Raw genomic sequence first — 13378 nt, 5'->3', positions numbered from 1 at the left:
CTAGTTCAGCTTTGAAGGAGGACATTCAGCAGGCAGGTACTCTACCAGATGTTAGGAGCTACTCCAAAATAGTGGTACTTGATAGGGAACACAAATAGGCAGATGGGACAGAAAAAAAGAATCAGAATCTCACTAATGTATAAAAACTAATGGGGAAAGATTGATTATTTAATATATTATTTTTAAAAATATATTCTTTCTTGAGGAACTATATGAAGAAAGAGGAAGCTGGACCCACATCCAATATGTATAAAATTGGATTCCCAACAGATTATCTACATAAATATGAAAAGTAAAAGAAAGTAAAACCAAAATACTAATAGAAAAAAAATATAGAGAGGTGAATCTTTATGACCTTGGAGACGGTAAGTTCAGTTCAATTCAGTTCAGTTGCTCAGTCGTGTCCAACTCTTTGAGACCCCATGGACTGTAGCACACCAGGACTCCCTGTCTGTCACCAACTCCCGGAGTTTACTCAAACTCATGTCCATTGAGTTGGTGATGCCATCCAACCATCTCATCCTTTGTTGTCCCCTTCTCCTCCTGCCTTCAATCTTTCTCAGCATCAGGGTATTTTCCAATGAGTCAGTTCTTCACATCAGGTGGCCAAAGTATTGGAATTTCAGCTTCAGCATCAGTCCTTCCAATGAATATTCAGGACTGATTTCCTTTACACTTGTCTGGTTGGATCTCCTTGCAGTCCAAGGGACTCTCAAGAGTCTTCTCCAACACCACAGTTCAAAAGCATCAATTCTTCGGTGCTCAGCCTTCTTTATGGTCCGATTCTCACATCAATACATGACTACTGGAAAACCATAGCTTTGACTAGACAGACCTTTGTTGGCAAAGTAATGTCTCTGCTTTTTAATATGCTGTCTAAGTTGGTCATAGATTTTTTCCCAAGGAGCAAGTGTCTCTTAATTTCAGAGCTGCAGTCATCATCTGCAGTGATTTTGGAATCCAAGAAAATAAAGTCTGTCACTATTTCCATTGTTTCCCCATCTATTTGCCATGAAGTGATGGGATCAGATGCCATAATCTTAGTTATCTGAATGTTGAGGTTTAAGCCAGTTTTTTCACTCTCCTCCTTCACCTTCATCAAGAGACTCTTTAGTTGCTCTTTGCTTTCTGCCATAAGGGTGGTGTCATCTGGGTATCTGAGGTTATCGATATTTCTCCCAGCAATCTTGATTCCAGCTTGTGATTCATCTAGCCTGGCATTTTGCATGATGTACTCTGCATATAAGCTAAATAAGCAGGGTGACAATATACAGCCTTGACGTACTCCTTTCCCAATTTTGAACCAGTCCGCTCTCCCATGTCTGGTTCTAACAGCTGCTTCTTGACCTGCATACAGATTTCTCAGGAGGCAGGTAAGGTGGTCTGGTACTCCCATCTCTTTAAGAATGTTCCACAGTTTGTTGTGATCCACACAGTCAAAGGTTTTCGCATAGTCAATGAAGCAGAAGTAAATGTTTTTCTGGAATTCTCTTGTTTTTTCTATGATCCAACAGATGTTGGCAGTTTGATCTCTGCTTCCTTTCTAAATCCAGCTTGAACATCTGGAAGTTCTCGGTTCATGTACTGTTGAAGCCTCGCTTGGAGAATTTTGAGCATTACTTTGCTAGTGTGCGAGATGAATGCAATGATGCAGTAGTTTGAGCGTTCTTTGGCTTTGCCTTTCTTTGGGATTGGAATGAAAACTGATCTTTTCCAGTCCTGTGGCCACTGCTGAGTTTTCCAAATTTGCTGGCATATTTAGTGTAGTACTTTCACAGCATCATCTTTTAGGATTTAATATAGCTCAGCCAGAATTCCATCATCTCCACTAGCTTTGTTCCTACTGATGCTTCCTAAGGCGCACTTGACTTCGCATGCGAGGATGTCTGGCTCTAGGTGAGTGATCACTCCATTATGGTTATCGGTGTCATTAAAACATTTTTTGTATAGTTATTTTGTGTATTCTTGCCACCTCTTCTTAATATCTGCTTCTGTTAGGTCCATATCATTTCTGTCCTTCATTGTGCCCATCTTTGCATGAAATGTTCCCTTGGTATCTCTAATTTTCTTGAATATTGCATCACACAAAACGCTCCTCTGCATACTAGGCTTGGCTTAATTGTTCCTTTTCTGTAGGCACTGTCATCATTCTGTCTTCCAGGTGGAGACGCTGAGCACAGAATCGAGAAGCTTGGCCCAATTCACCCTGCAGTCCTCTGACAGGGCCAGGGGCTCAGCTCCATTGGTTCTAGGAAGTTTAGAGGTGACTGGTGGCACCCACACCCACTCTTATTCCTCCCCTGCAGAAGGCTGGCTGCTGAGATGTTAAACAGCCTTCAGACATCCTTTGATTTTGTGTCTGGAAAATAAGACAGCCTGACTTAAAAAAAATTTTTTTTAACAGCATTATTGAGATACAATTTATTTATTTGTTTCTCCTGACTCCATGGAATTTATTTCATAAGTATGGGAACAGAAGCAGGTATTATGGTATTTGTATAGCTATCTTCTGCAAATCCATATTTCTTGCTTTTGAATCATATAGATTTTTCTTTTTTTTTGGCTGCACTGGGTCTTCATTGCTGCACATGGGCTTTCTTTAGTTGCAATGAGTGGTAGCTTCTTGTTGCAGTGGCTTCTCTTTTTTCAGAGTGTGGGTTCCAGAGCACAGGCTCTGTAGTTGTGGTATACCGGCTTAGTTGCTCCGAGGCATGTGGCATCTTCTCTGACTAGGGATTTAACTCATGTTCCCTGCATTGACAGAGAGATTCCTTTTTATTTTGAAATAATTTAAAATTTACAGGTAAGTTGCAATAATGCAGAGAACTCCCAGATAACCTTCATTCAGGTTAATCAATTTTTAACTCTTTCCACATTTATATTTCTTGTTTTATCCTGAACCATCTGGAAGTAGGTTGGATATATGGCTTGAAAATAAGTTTTTAAAAAGTTCCCTTCCTTCATTTGATCATTCATTGCATTTCTTCCTTTTTTTTTTTGAGGGGGTGCATTTTCATTTTTAGTTTTGAAAGATATGATTTTTTTTAAGTTTTCGGTATCTCCAAATGCTTGTTTGTGAATGCTTACTTCAGTTTGCAGTATTAGTAGTTTCTTCTGCTCCCTTTGAACTCTAGTTACCTTGGCCTGCCTGCCTCCCAGCTCCATCTCCTTTGTTCATGGAGATGCCCAGCATCTCTGTGCAAGGAAATGGAATGTTTTCTCATTCATCTTTACACAGAAGATAAGAGCCCTCTGGAGTTCCAGCGCTGGAGGAGACTCAGTTGCCACCACTATTCTGGAGTCACTCGGGCCTAATCTGTCGTTTCCATGTTGGCCAAGGCCCCAGAGCTGCCACAGCATCATTTCCAAGTTTGAAGCTTTGGTTTCTATTTCTCTCCTCTTTTTCAGCCCTGGGGGTGCTCCCTCTCTCCTTGGTGCTTAACTGTGAATTTTCCTACTGACATTCTTGTCCCAGTAAACCTGGCATCATTCATTTCAATTTTCAAAACTAGGACCAAAAAAAAAAAAAACTAGGACCACTTGAAAGTTCCTGCCTTGCTAGCTCCTCAGGTACCCTCCTTGGCTGAACTCTATATCCCTTTGAGATAAAAAATAAATAAATAAACTTTCATTTTACAAATGCAAACACTAGGGCTCCAACCAAGACCATAACTCCCATCTGCAGACTCTACCTGTGGTTTGGTAGGGGAGGTGAGCCAGACCGTGGTGGAGAATAAGGCTTGAACATGCCCCATTCAGGACTACCCAGGTGGCGCTAGTGGTAAAGTGAAAGTGAAAGAAAGTGAAGTTGCTCAGTCGTGTCCAACTCTCTGCGACCCCATGGACTGTAGCCTACCAGGCTCCTCCGTCCATCCATGGGATTTTCCTGGCAAGAGTACTGGAGTGGGTTGCCATTTCCTTCTCCATGTGGTAAAGTACCACCTGTCAGTGCAGAAGATGCAGGAGACGCGGGTTCGATCCCTGACTCAGGAAGATCCTCTGGAAAAGGGCAGCTTTTTGGTTGTGTCCTCAGAGTTGACAGGGCTAGTCACCACTCTGTCTCTTCTTAAAGGGTTGTCAACTACAAATTGGACTTTTCATCTACCTCTTCAAGGATTAAATCATGTGCTACTGGAGCTGCTGATTTTCAACACCCTCTGAAAAGAGCTGAGAGTGAAGAGCAGAAATGACGCTCTCTGTGCTCTGGGAAAAACTGGCAGAACAAGTCTTCAAGTAGATATTTTCAGAAGATGATTTCATGAGCCCAATTCTTGTATCTCCTCATATCTAGGAAAGCACTAAAATCCTTCATGGTTCACAAGTCACTACTGCTCCTTGTGACTAGCAGAAACCTTCTGCAACAAATATGTGCTTTGTCACATATACTCCCCCTTCACCAAAATCACAAATATATTGACCTTCTCCTTTCCTCTTTGGAGCAATTTCTCAGAGCTATCTGAGATGCTCTCTCCCAGGCTGTACTCCTCATTTTGCCCCCAATAAAATTTAACTCACAACTCTCACACTGTGTAATTTTTTTTTTTTTTTAAGTCTGCAGGACACTAATCCCATCCTAACCTAAATACTTCCCCAAAGGTCCAATTTCCAAATAGGGTCACACTGGGATTAGGGTTTCTACATAAGAGTTGAGGGGTGGGGCACATTCAACACGTGATTTGTCTGACTGTATCCACACTGATGGTGTGAAATGGCAACTTTGTGGCTTCCACTTGCATTTCCTTAATGGCCAGCAAAGCCCAACATCTCTTCACGTGCTCACCAGCATTTTATATTGTTCTTCTTTGAGATAATCTATTCAACCCCCTTGCTCATTTTGTGGACTTGTCTGCCTTGTTTTTCACTGACTTTGCGGGGCGAGGGGAGCCGGGACTTGCAGAGTGTTGAACCTGAACCACGGCAGTGAAAGCGCCGAGGTCCTAACCACCTGAACGTCAAGGAACGTCCCTCATTGACTTCTAAAATATCACTCCACGGAGATAAATGCACACCCCGTCAATTTACCCATTCAAAGTGAACAACTGAGAGGCGAAACTCGCTCACATTTTTGTGCAGGCGAGCCTCGCGGCCCAGAGTCTGCACTCAGCCCCTCCAGCGCCCTCACACCCCAGAGCCGACCGCGTCTCTTCGGTCCACAGCCGCCGCGGAAACCGCAGGGCTGGCCGCGGAAACCGCAGGGCTGGCCGCGGAATCCGCAGAGGTGGCCGCGGAATCCGCAGAGGTTTCCGCGGACGCGGCGCCTGGGCCTCGCCCCTCCGACCGCGGAGCACCGAGAGCAGTCCTCCAGCAGCCCTAGAGCGGCCCGTGGAGAGGGGTAGGGCGTGGCGAGCGTCGCCTCTCAGTCGGTTCTGGGAACCAGGCCCTGCTTCCGGCTATTTGCGGTGCTGCTCCGGGCTCAGGACCAGGCGTAAGGTGCGGAGGAGGCGCGGGGAGCGGGCTGCTGGGTGGGAGAGGTCTGCCTTGCCCGAGGAACGGCGAGCGCCCGGGAGTCAGGAAGCCGATATGGCAGTTCGGGGCGGGGCCGAAGGTCGCTGACCGCTGGTGGGGCGGTGGCTCCGGCGAAGCTTGGAGGCAGCCTCGGGCGCTCCTTTCTCCGAGCCTGGAGGCAGCGCACCGGCCTCCTGGGAGCGGAGCCCTAGCGGCCGGCAGCGGGGCAGAGGACGGTTGTCCCGGCACAGGCCAGACCCTGAAGGAAAACCCGGAGTTCCGGCAGTGGCTGGTCGCTGACGACTAGCGTGAGGGGCGCTCGGCCTTCCCGGAGAGCGGGGTGCGAGGAAGACTGGAGAGCCCCCCTTTCCTCGCGGGCCGCCTTGCTGAGGACGGCTTTGCTCGGCATTCGGCGCGGCTGCGGTGCGCGGGGTGCTTCTGCAGGACCAGGGGTGGGGCGTCGTGCCGGCCTTCAGGTAACCTCTCAGCCCTTTTCTCTAGATACTGCCCCCACCTCTGCTGCCGCGTGCGCCTTAGCCCCTCCTGCCTGAGAGGCGCCATCTGGTCCCGAAAACAGCAGGGATTTCTGAGTGTACGAGCCTGGGTTCTGATCTTCGGCTTGAGTGATTGTTTGCGCCTGATTTCCGTGTTGATGGTAGAGCCGTGCGAGGCCCGGAGGCAGAGTAGATAAATGGCCTCAGAGTCTGCAGTGGCAGTGGCTGTTGTGTCCTTGTGTTCTCTGGACCTCGCTTCTCTTTCATTCTTTAACTCGATGTTTATTTGAAGAACTCATGTGTGCTCTCCTTTTCCTGGTTCTCTTCCTTTTCTCCTCCTCACCTCATCTCCATTTTCAGCTGCTTTCTGCCTCCCCTTTTGCAGGGACTAGAGAGGGCTTTCTGCCACGTGATTCCAGGGCACCTCCTGTCACACTGGCTGTCATCAGTGGTTCATACCATCAGCATCTGGGAGTGGAGACCCTGTCAGTCCTCATTCACTGGCCCAAAGGGTGTGGGGGTCACTGGGCTTCTCTCGCACCTCTTCCAGGCCGGCTGGGCTGAGACCTACTAGGCTGCCTGTCAAAGAGCAGGAAGCATCGATGTCTGCTGTGGGTCCTGCCGCTGCACACCTGCATCGCCCTGGTGACAGTCACAGTGACTGCGTGAGTTTCCTGGGGGCCCAGTTGCCCCCTGAGGTGGCAGCAATGCCCCAGCTTCTGGGGGACTTGGACAGGGCCACGTTCAGAAAATTGCTGAAGCTGGTGGTCAGCAGTCTGCAGGGAGAAGACTGCCGGGAGGCTGTGCAGCACCTCAGGGCTGGCGCCAACCTGCCTGAGGAGCAGCTGGGTGCCCTGATAGCTGGCACACACACCCTGCTCCAGCAGGCTCTCCGGCTGCCCCTGGCCAGCCTGAAGCCCGACACCTTCAAGAACCAGCTCCAGGAGCTTTGCATCCCCCAAGACCTGGTTGTGGACTTGGCCAGCGTGGTGTTTGGTAGCCAGCGGCCTCTCCTTGACTCTGTGGCCAGGCAGCAGGGGGCATGGCTGCCCCACATCGCCGACTTTCGGTGGAGGGTGGACGTGGCCATCTCCACCAGCGCCCTGGCCCGCTCCCTGCAGCCAAGCGTCCTGATGCACCTGAAGCTCTCGGATGGGTCTGCCCTCCGCTTTGAGGTTCCCACGGCCAAATTCCAGGAGCTGCGGTTTGCTGTGGCCCTGGTCCTGAAGGAGATGGCCGACCTGGAGAAGAGGTGCGAACGCAAGCTGCAGGACTGAGCCTCGCCAGTGCCTCCAGTCGCCCAGGCGGCTGTCTCAGATGGGCTCTCCGGAGCGAAGCCTGCCCTTCTGAGAAGGCACTCCAGTGAGGGAGTGTAACCATGTCTTTCTCTAAGTGAAGTAGACAGCTGTGTCTTTCCCTGTTTTTGGAAGTAAAGCAACTGTATAAAAAAATACGTCCTCCTGGGTAGGCATCAAACTGCATGCGCCCTCTCCACAGTGGTCGGTCGGTCTTGCTGCCAGGTAAGGGCACCCACTGCGCTGGTGGGCCCACGTGTAGTCTGAGGTTCAGGACAAGGCCTTTGTGAGAACACAGGCTGTTCAGCCTGTCCTGTGCAGCATCCGAGCTGTTGCTCCTTTGCTCTTGGGAACCCTGTATTTCAGGGTGCACATTTCATTCCCCATCTTAAATCCCTGACCTTAAAGTGCATTCTAGTGGAGGGGGTGTGGGGAGGAATGTGTAATAAAAACAAGCAGTGTAGCCCTGGAGAGGGTAGGTGCTGCAGGAGGTGCAGCAGCCTCCGGACATGGGAGGCAGGGCGGTGGGAGAGCTGGGCTGCACTTTAAATCAGGTCTTGGGGCGGGTCTCCTGAGGACGTGGTTCTTTAGCCAAGAGGAAGCAGGGACACTGCTCAGAGGGAAAGCCTGTGGGCGCGGGGCTGCGGCCAAGTGGGAGGAGATGAGTGGAGGCATAGGGGCAGGCCGAGGGCCTCTCTGGGAACTCGGCTCAACTCTGAGTGAAATGCGTGTGATGAGATAGTCGTGTTAGAGGATCACACCGGATACTGTGTTGACTGCAAAGGGCAGGCTGCAGGATGGGGGTGAGGAGTCTGGAGTTGGTGGTGGAGGCGGAGAGGGGAGCGGGGTGTCTTGCGGCTGGGTGGCTCAGGCAGCTCACACCGCCATAGACTAAGTGGCTTGAACAACAGAAATGACTTGCTCGCAGTTCTGGAGGCTGGGGTCAGCGTGTCAGCATGGTCAGGTCCTGGTGAGGCCTCTCCCCCGACCTTTGGACTTCCCTCTGTGCATGTGTATGCATGTGTGTGTGAATATGTGACAGAGTGTGTGAGCGTGTGTGTGTGTGTGTGTGTGTGTGAGAGAGAGAGAGCACTGTCCTCCTCTTAAGAGGGCACCAGTCCTGTGGGATCAGGGCCCTGTGTTTATGACCTCATCCAACCTTAATCACCTCCCTGAAGGCCGCATTTTTAAATGCAGGCTCAGAAGGGGTTTGGGCTTCCAACAATTGAGTGGGAGAGTGGTGGGGAGGGGGGAGCAGGGGCCTCTCCTGGGTGCCTTTAGGGCAGCAGTGTGCAGAGCCCTTGACCAGCCCTGTCCCCTTCGGCATAACTGCACTCCAGGTAGGGGGCCTGGCAGTGTCCCCGCCTCTGTGGTTTGCTCTACCAGGAAACCAGGTCACAGCCTGGTAGGATTAATGGGCCCAAGCATCAGGCAGGAGCTTCCTCTGAAAAATAGTGATTGGGTTTGGGTGCCTACCTGGCATCCTGCCATGTCTGTTGGAAGCCCCTAGCCTTCCCTAGCACCCCTTTCCTGTCCCCACTCTGTGCCAGAACCCATCAAGGGCAGCAGTGTTTCCTCTGTGTTGTTTCCAGAATGCTCCCATGATCTTGATTAATTAGGCCTTTCCCTGAGCGAGGGTCCCAGCAAGTTGGGCCAAAGGGACAGAGAAGAGAAGGTGCCCTGGGGGCTGCACTCAGAGCTGGGGTTTCCTGAGCCACGCCCCATGTGGGGCTCAGTCCTGGCTCAGCCGAGGGCTTCGGACTCCCCGTGTCTACAGTATCAGCCAGCATCCTGGGCCCTTCTTCCCTGAGGACAGGAGCTGGACTGGGCCATCCTCGCTGCTGCCTAGGCCTGCCCACAAGGACCTGCACTGGAAGCTGAGCACCACGTCTGCCTCAACCAGTGATGGAGGCTCTCTTTGCTGTGACTTCTTCCTCAACCGTCAGGCATGTGTCAGGAATATGTACTTATTATGATATGTTTGGAAAATCCTAAAAAACAAACAAAACTAAAAAGAACCAGAAAGCTCCTTTGCCCATAGACAGCCGTGGAGAAACCGTCTTGACCAGATTTGAACTTATTCTCTGTGCTGTGTCTGTGTGTTAACGCAGCTCTGTTCATTTAACTCTCCCTGAACGTGATGGTCTGTCTCCCGGCTGCAGAGCATGCATCCCTTCAGTGGGCATGCTGAGTTTCTCTTGGGCTTGGCAGACAGAGCACCAGAGACTGGGCAGCTCCTAAAACAGCAGATGTTGATTTCTCACAGTGCGGAGGGCGGACGGCCGAGGTTGGGGCCGGCAGGGTCAGGGAGCCGTGGTCCTGGCTGCAGACATCGCTGTCCTCGTGTGGAGAGAGGACACATGAGGGGACTCCAAAAAAAGGGGGGGGGGCTCAACCCTCATGACCTGAGCACACCCAAAGGCCCCCCTCCTCACATTTGGCATTAGGTCATTTGACACAAACATTCAGAGCAGAGCAACTTCTGTGTTTCCTTTTTTCCCACAATTAAAAATCACAGTGATGTTATGCAACTGAAAATTATTATACTGAGTGAAGTCAGAGAAAGACATATGATATCACTTACATGTGGAATCTAAAATATCACACGAACACATCTACAAAACACAGACACAGAACACAATTGTGGATGCCAAGGGGGAGGAGGCGGAGGAGGGAAGGGTTGGGAGTCTGGGATTAGCAGATGCAAACTATTATGTACAGGATGGAAAAACAATAAGGTCCTCCTGTACAGCACAGGGAACTATATTCAATATGTGTGTGTGAGTATGTGACAGTGTGTGAGTGTGTGTGTGTGAGAGAGAGAGCGCTCTCCTCCTCTTAAGAGGGCACCAGTCCTGTGGGATCAGGGCCCTGTGTTTATGACCTCATCCAACCTTAATCACCTGCTCAGCAGGGGGTTTGGGCTTCAACAATTGAGTGGGAGAGTGGTGGGGAAGGGGGAGCACGGGCCTCTCCTGGGTGCCTTTAGGGCAGCAGTGTGCAGAGCCCTTGACCAGCCCTGACCATGATAAATCATGGAAAATGTGTATGTATAACTGAATCACTGCTGTACAGCAGAAATTAGCACAACGTTGTAAACAGCTGTATTTCAACAAAATTGTTTTAATCACTGATCAATAGTAAGTGGTAAATGGATTTTATGTATTAAGACTGTTTAGAGGTAGGAACAGAGAAGGCAGAACGTGACCAATTTCTACATTGAATCATACCTTGTGTAGCCTTTTGTGTTGGCGTTTTACTTAGCATAGTGTTGTTTAAAAAAAAAAAAAAAAGCGACCATTTTGGTAAAGAATCCACCTGCAATGCAGAAGACAGGGGTTCCATCCCTGGGTCGGGATGGAATGGCTACCCATTCCAGTATTCTCGCCTCGAGCAATGAATGCCAAGGTAGACAGAAGAGCCTGGCGGGCTGCAATCCTGAGTCCCAAAGATTCGGACAGTACCTAACTTCCCAAAGCACGTCCTTGCGCGCCCCCTACAGGCCAGGCCCCGACGACGCAGCCGAGTGGGGAGAAGGAACAGGTGGAAGGAACCAAGTGCAGGCGCTCCACCAGGCTCATGTTAGACCGTTAACTCAAAGGCACCGACATGGTGACGAAGCGCAGAGGGTTGAGTGTTGCCCAGTGACACACAGCTGATGGGGGAACTGGTGGGCGGTTCTCTGCCAGCCTTCCCTTCCTGCCTGCACATCCGCTGGCTTCTCGGGCATGTGACCCTGGTGGCGTGAGGCGCTCCGTGCTGGCTCCCGTCCCCCGAGGCCGCTGGCCCCAGGGTGAGGACACGCGCTCAGGGCAGACGTCCACAGGCTGCGGCGTGTCTGTTTTGCAGGTTAGCATAGCAAAGTTCACTGGTGCAACCAGGAACGAGGACTGGAGTCCAAGCCCAGCCCAGGTGCCCCAGCTCTTAGCTCCGCTGCCACAGAAGGGCCCTATGGCTACGATTCTGTGATTTTAAGGCACATGCTTGGCAGGAACACACATAGCGTCCCTTCCTGAGGGACCCTGGAGGAGGACAAGAGCTCTCAACTGAAGCCCACCTCATCCTCTTGGCTGATCTAGCAGGCAGGGGTGCTTTTCTGACCGAGGCTCGGAGCTCCACGCCTCAGGACTAGGGTTTGCACACCCTTTTGCCTGCCAGGCCACAGAGGCCTTTGTTGCCGTGCTCCTGGCCGGGGTAGCCCCCTGTCTCCCAGCTAGCCACGTGAGTGTGTCCACCTTGCTCATCCCCTCCCCAGGCCCTGGAGGGTCAGCAGACTCAGTGGGTCTGGGCCCCTCTGAGGCTCCATGTCTATACGTGCTGTCATCTCCACCCTTGAGGGGTCCAGGCTGCTAACTGGGGGTGCAGAGCTCTGCTTGCTCACCTGCTTCTCTCCCTCATCCCCAGAAGGCACCATCTGTGCCTTTTAAGTCACTGGTCAGGAACGCCTGGACCAGAACATTGACCTCCATCCTCGGAAGCTGGATGCGGTGGGCCCTGACTATGTCGACCCCTGGCCTTGGCCTCCAATGAGCTCTTGACAGTTCTAATACTGCCAGCCCCAGGTTGTCCACTTGTGAGCCTTCGTGCTTGTCTCAAGGAGGCGCACACGGGCAAACAGTGACACAGGCATCACTGTACAGAGAGAGAGGTTTTCGTGAGAAGCAGACGATGGGCAGCAGGCTGTTCCTGGGATTGCTGGCTCCTGGCGCTGAACGGAGCCAGGTAATGAGGCCACCAGCCTCGAGACCATGCACAGCCTCTGGCCTTACTGTGTGTGGGGACATAGAGATGATCCAGCTGAAGAAGGTCCCTCCAGCTGTGGGGCACAGGCTTGGAGGCTAGCAGAGGTGGCCCTCCTCACCTGCATTGGGTGTGGTGACCTTTTCTCTAAACAGCTAGAGGATATTTTAGCCTTTCAGGTCATGATTCTATCAGCTCTGCCACTGTAGCTCAGAACAGCCAGAGAAAACAATGAAACCAATGTGCATGATTATATTCCAATAAAATGTCCTGTGGACACTAAATTTTAATTTCACATCACAAAATTTGTTTCAACCATTTAAAACCCATTCTTAGGACTTCCCTGGTTGTCCAGTGTCTAAGACTCCACACTCCCAATGCAGGGGCCCCAGGTTTAATCCCAGGTCGGGGATCAAATCCTGCATGCCATAACTAAAAGATCCTGTGTGCCACCACTGTGACCCAGCACAGCCAAAACCAGAAAAACCATTCTCACTTCCAGGGCCTTGCAAAACCAGGTGGGGTGAGGGTGACTTTAAATGCTGCACCTCCCTGCACGCCTGTAGGGCTCCCTCAGACTGCAGAGCTAGCCCTGCCCCCATGTCCCCAGACAAGAATAAGACCTTGCAGAGAGCAGATGTTTGACCTTAAGTAGACCTCTGTGGGAACTTGGCGCTGGAGCATTTTCTCTTATCTGTGGGCCTCTAAAGCTTCACCTCAAAGCCTGGTGTACCTCAAACACAGCATTCATTCAACAAACTTCTCCTGGGCTCTGAGTGCAAGCCACATCCACAAAGGGACACACGAATGTGAAAACCCACTGGGCTCTGCACAGACACCCCAGTTTATTAGTGAAGCTTCCAGAATGCTCAAAGTATCATAAAGCTTATCTGATAATGAAGACAAATTTCAGGTCAAAATTATGAGTTTAATTTGTCTCCAAAAGAGAAAGAAATCCCAAGTATTTTAAATCTATTCTATGAGCATTCTAGAAATTCTCTTTGGCCATGCTGGGCATCTTGTGGGATCTAGGGGAAAGCTGAGTCCTGACCACTGGAGTGCCAAGAAATTCCCAGAAATTCTTAAAATGAGTTTACTGTTCCTGAAACCCCAACTGGGAAATACAGCTTGGAAGTAGGATAGAATAGTCCAGAACTCCCACACCTGGCAGGCAGCCCTCTCCTCTCCTCCCAGCGCACACAGAGAAGAAAGAAAGACACTTCTCCGTGCTCTGGGATCTGAAACCCAGGCAGCAGCAGTTTGAATGCAACGTCGTCAGGTGACACACAAATACCACAAACTTTTTTCATGTGGATGCAGCCAAGGAGACTCCTCACCCAATGCTTCTGCAGCCAGTATTCTAGGCTGGAATGTAGGGCTTAAGATTTATTTCTATTGAATTTT

The 13378-nt window shown here is 50.6% G+C and overlaps 1 protein-coding gene across 5 annotated transcripts; it reads left to right on the top strand.

Annotated features, from left to right (window-relative positions):
• Positions 1–5304: 5304 nt before the first annotated feature.
• On the top strand, positions 5305–7392 carry COMMD5 (COMM domain containing 5). Of its 5 annotated transcripts, XM_070803054.1 has the most exons (3): positions 5323–5430; positions 5697–5921; positions 6325–7392. In XM_070803054.1, exon 3 carries the CDS (start codon positions 6542–6544, stop codon positions 7214–7216), a length of 675 nt encoding a protein of 224 aa, XP_070659155.1. In that variant the 5' UTR covers positions 5323–5430; positions 5697–5921; positions 6325–6541; the 3' UTR covers positions 7217–7392. The 5 variants fall into 5 exon arrangements, with proteins under 5 accessions (XP_019829231.2, XP_070659155.1, XP_019829230.2 ...); XM_019973672.2 differs by lacking the exon at positions 5697–5921 and having other exon boundaries at positions 5305–5430; positions 6490–7392; XM_019973671.2 differs by lacking the exon at positions 5697–5921 and having other exon boundaries at positions 5353–5430.
• Positions 7393–13378: the final 5986 nt, after the last annotated feature.

This window comes from Bos indicus, chromosome 14 (assembly GCF_029378745.1).
Source record: "Bos indicus isolate NIAB-ARS_2022 breed Sahiwal x Tharparkar chromosome 14, NIAB-ARS_B.indTharparkar_mat_pri_1.0, whole genome shotgun sequence".
In the NCBI taxonomy this organism is placed as follows: domain Eukaryota; kingdom Metazoa; phylum Chordata; class Mammalia; order Artiodactyla; family Bovidae; genus Bos; species Bos indicus.
The sequence above is the reverse complement of the archived record's forward strand: the minus strand, read 5'-3'. Positions and strand labels throughout refer to the sequence as shown.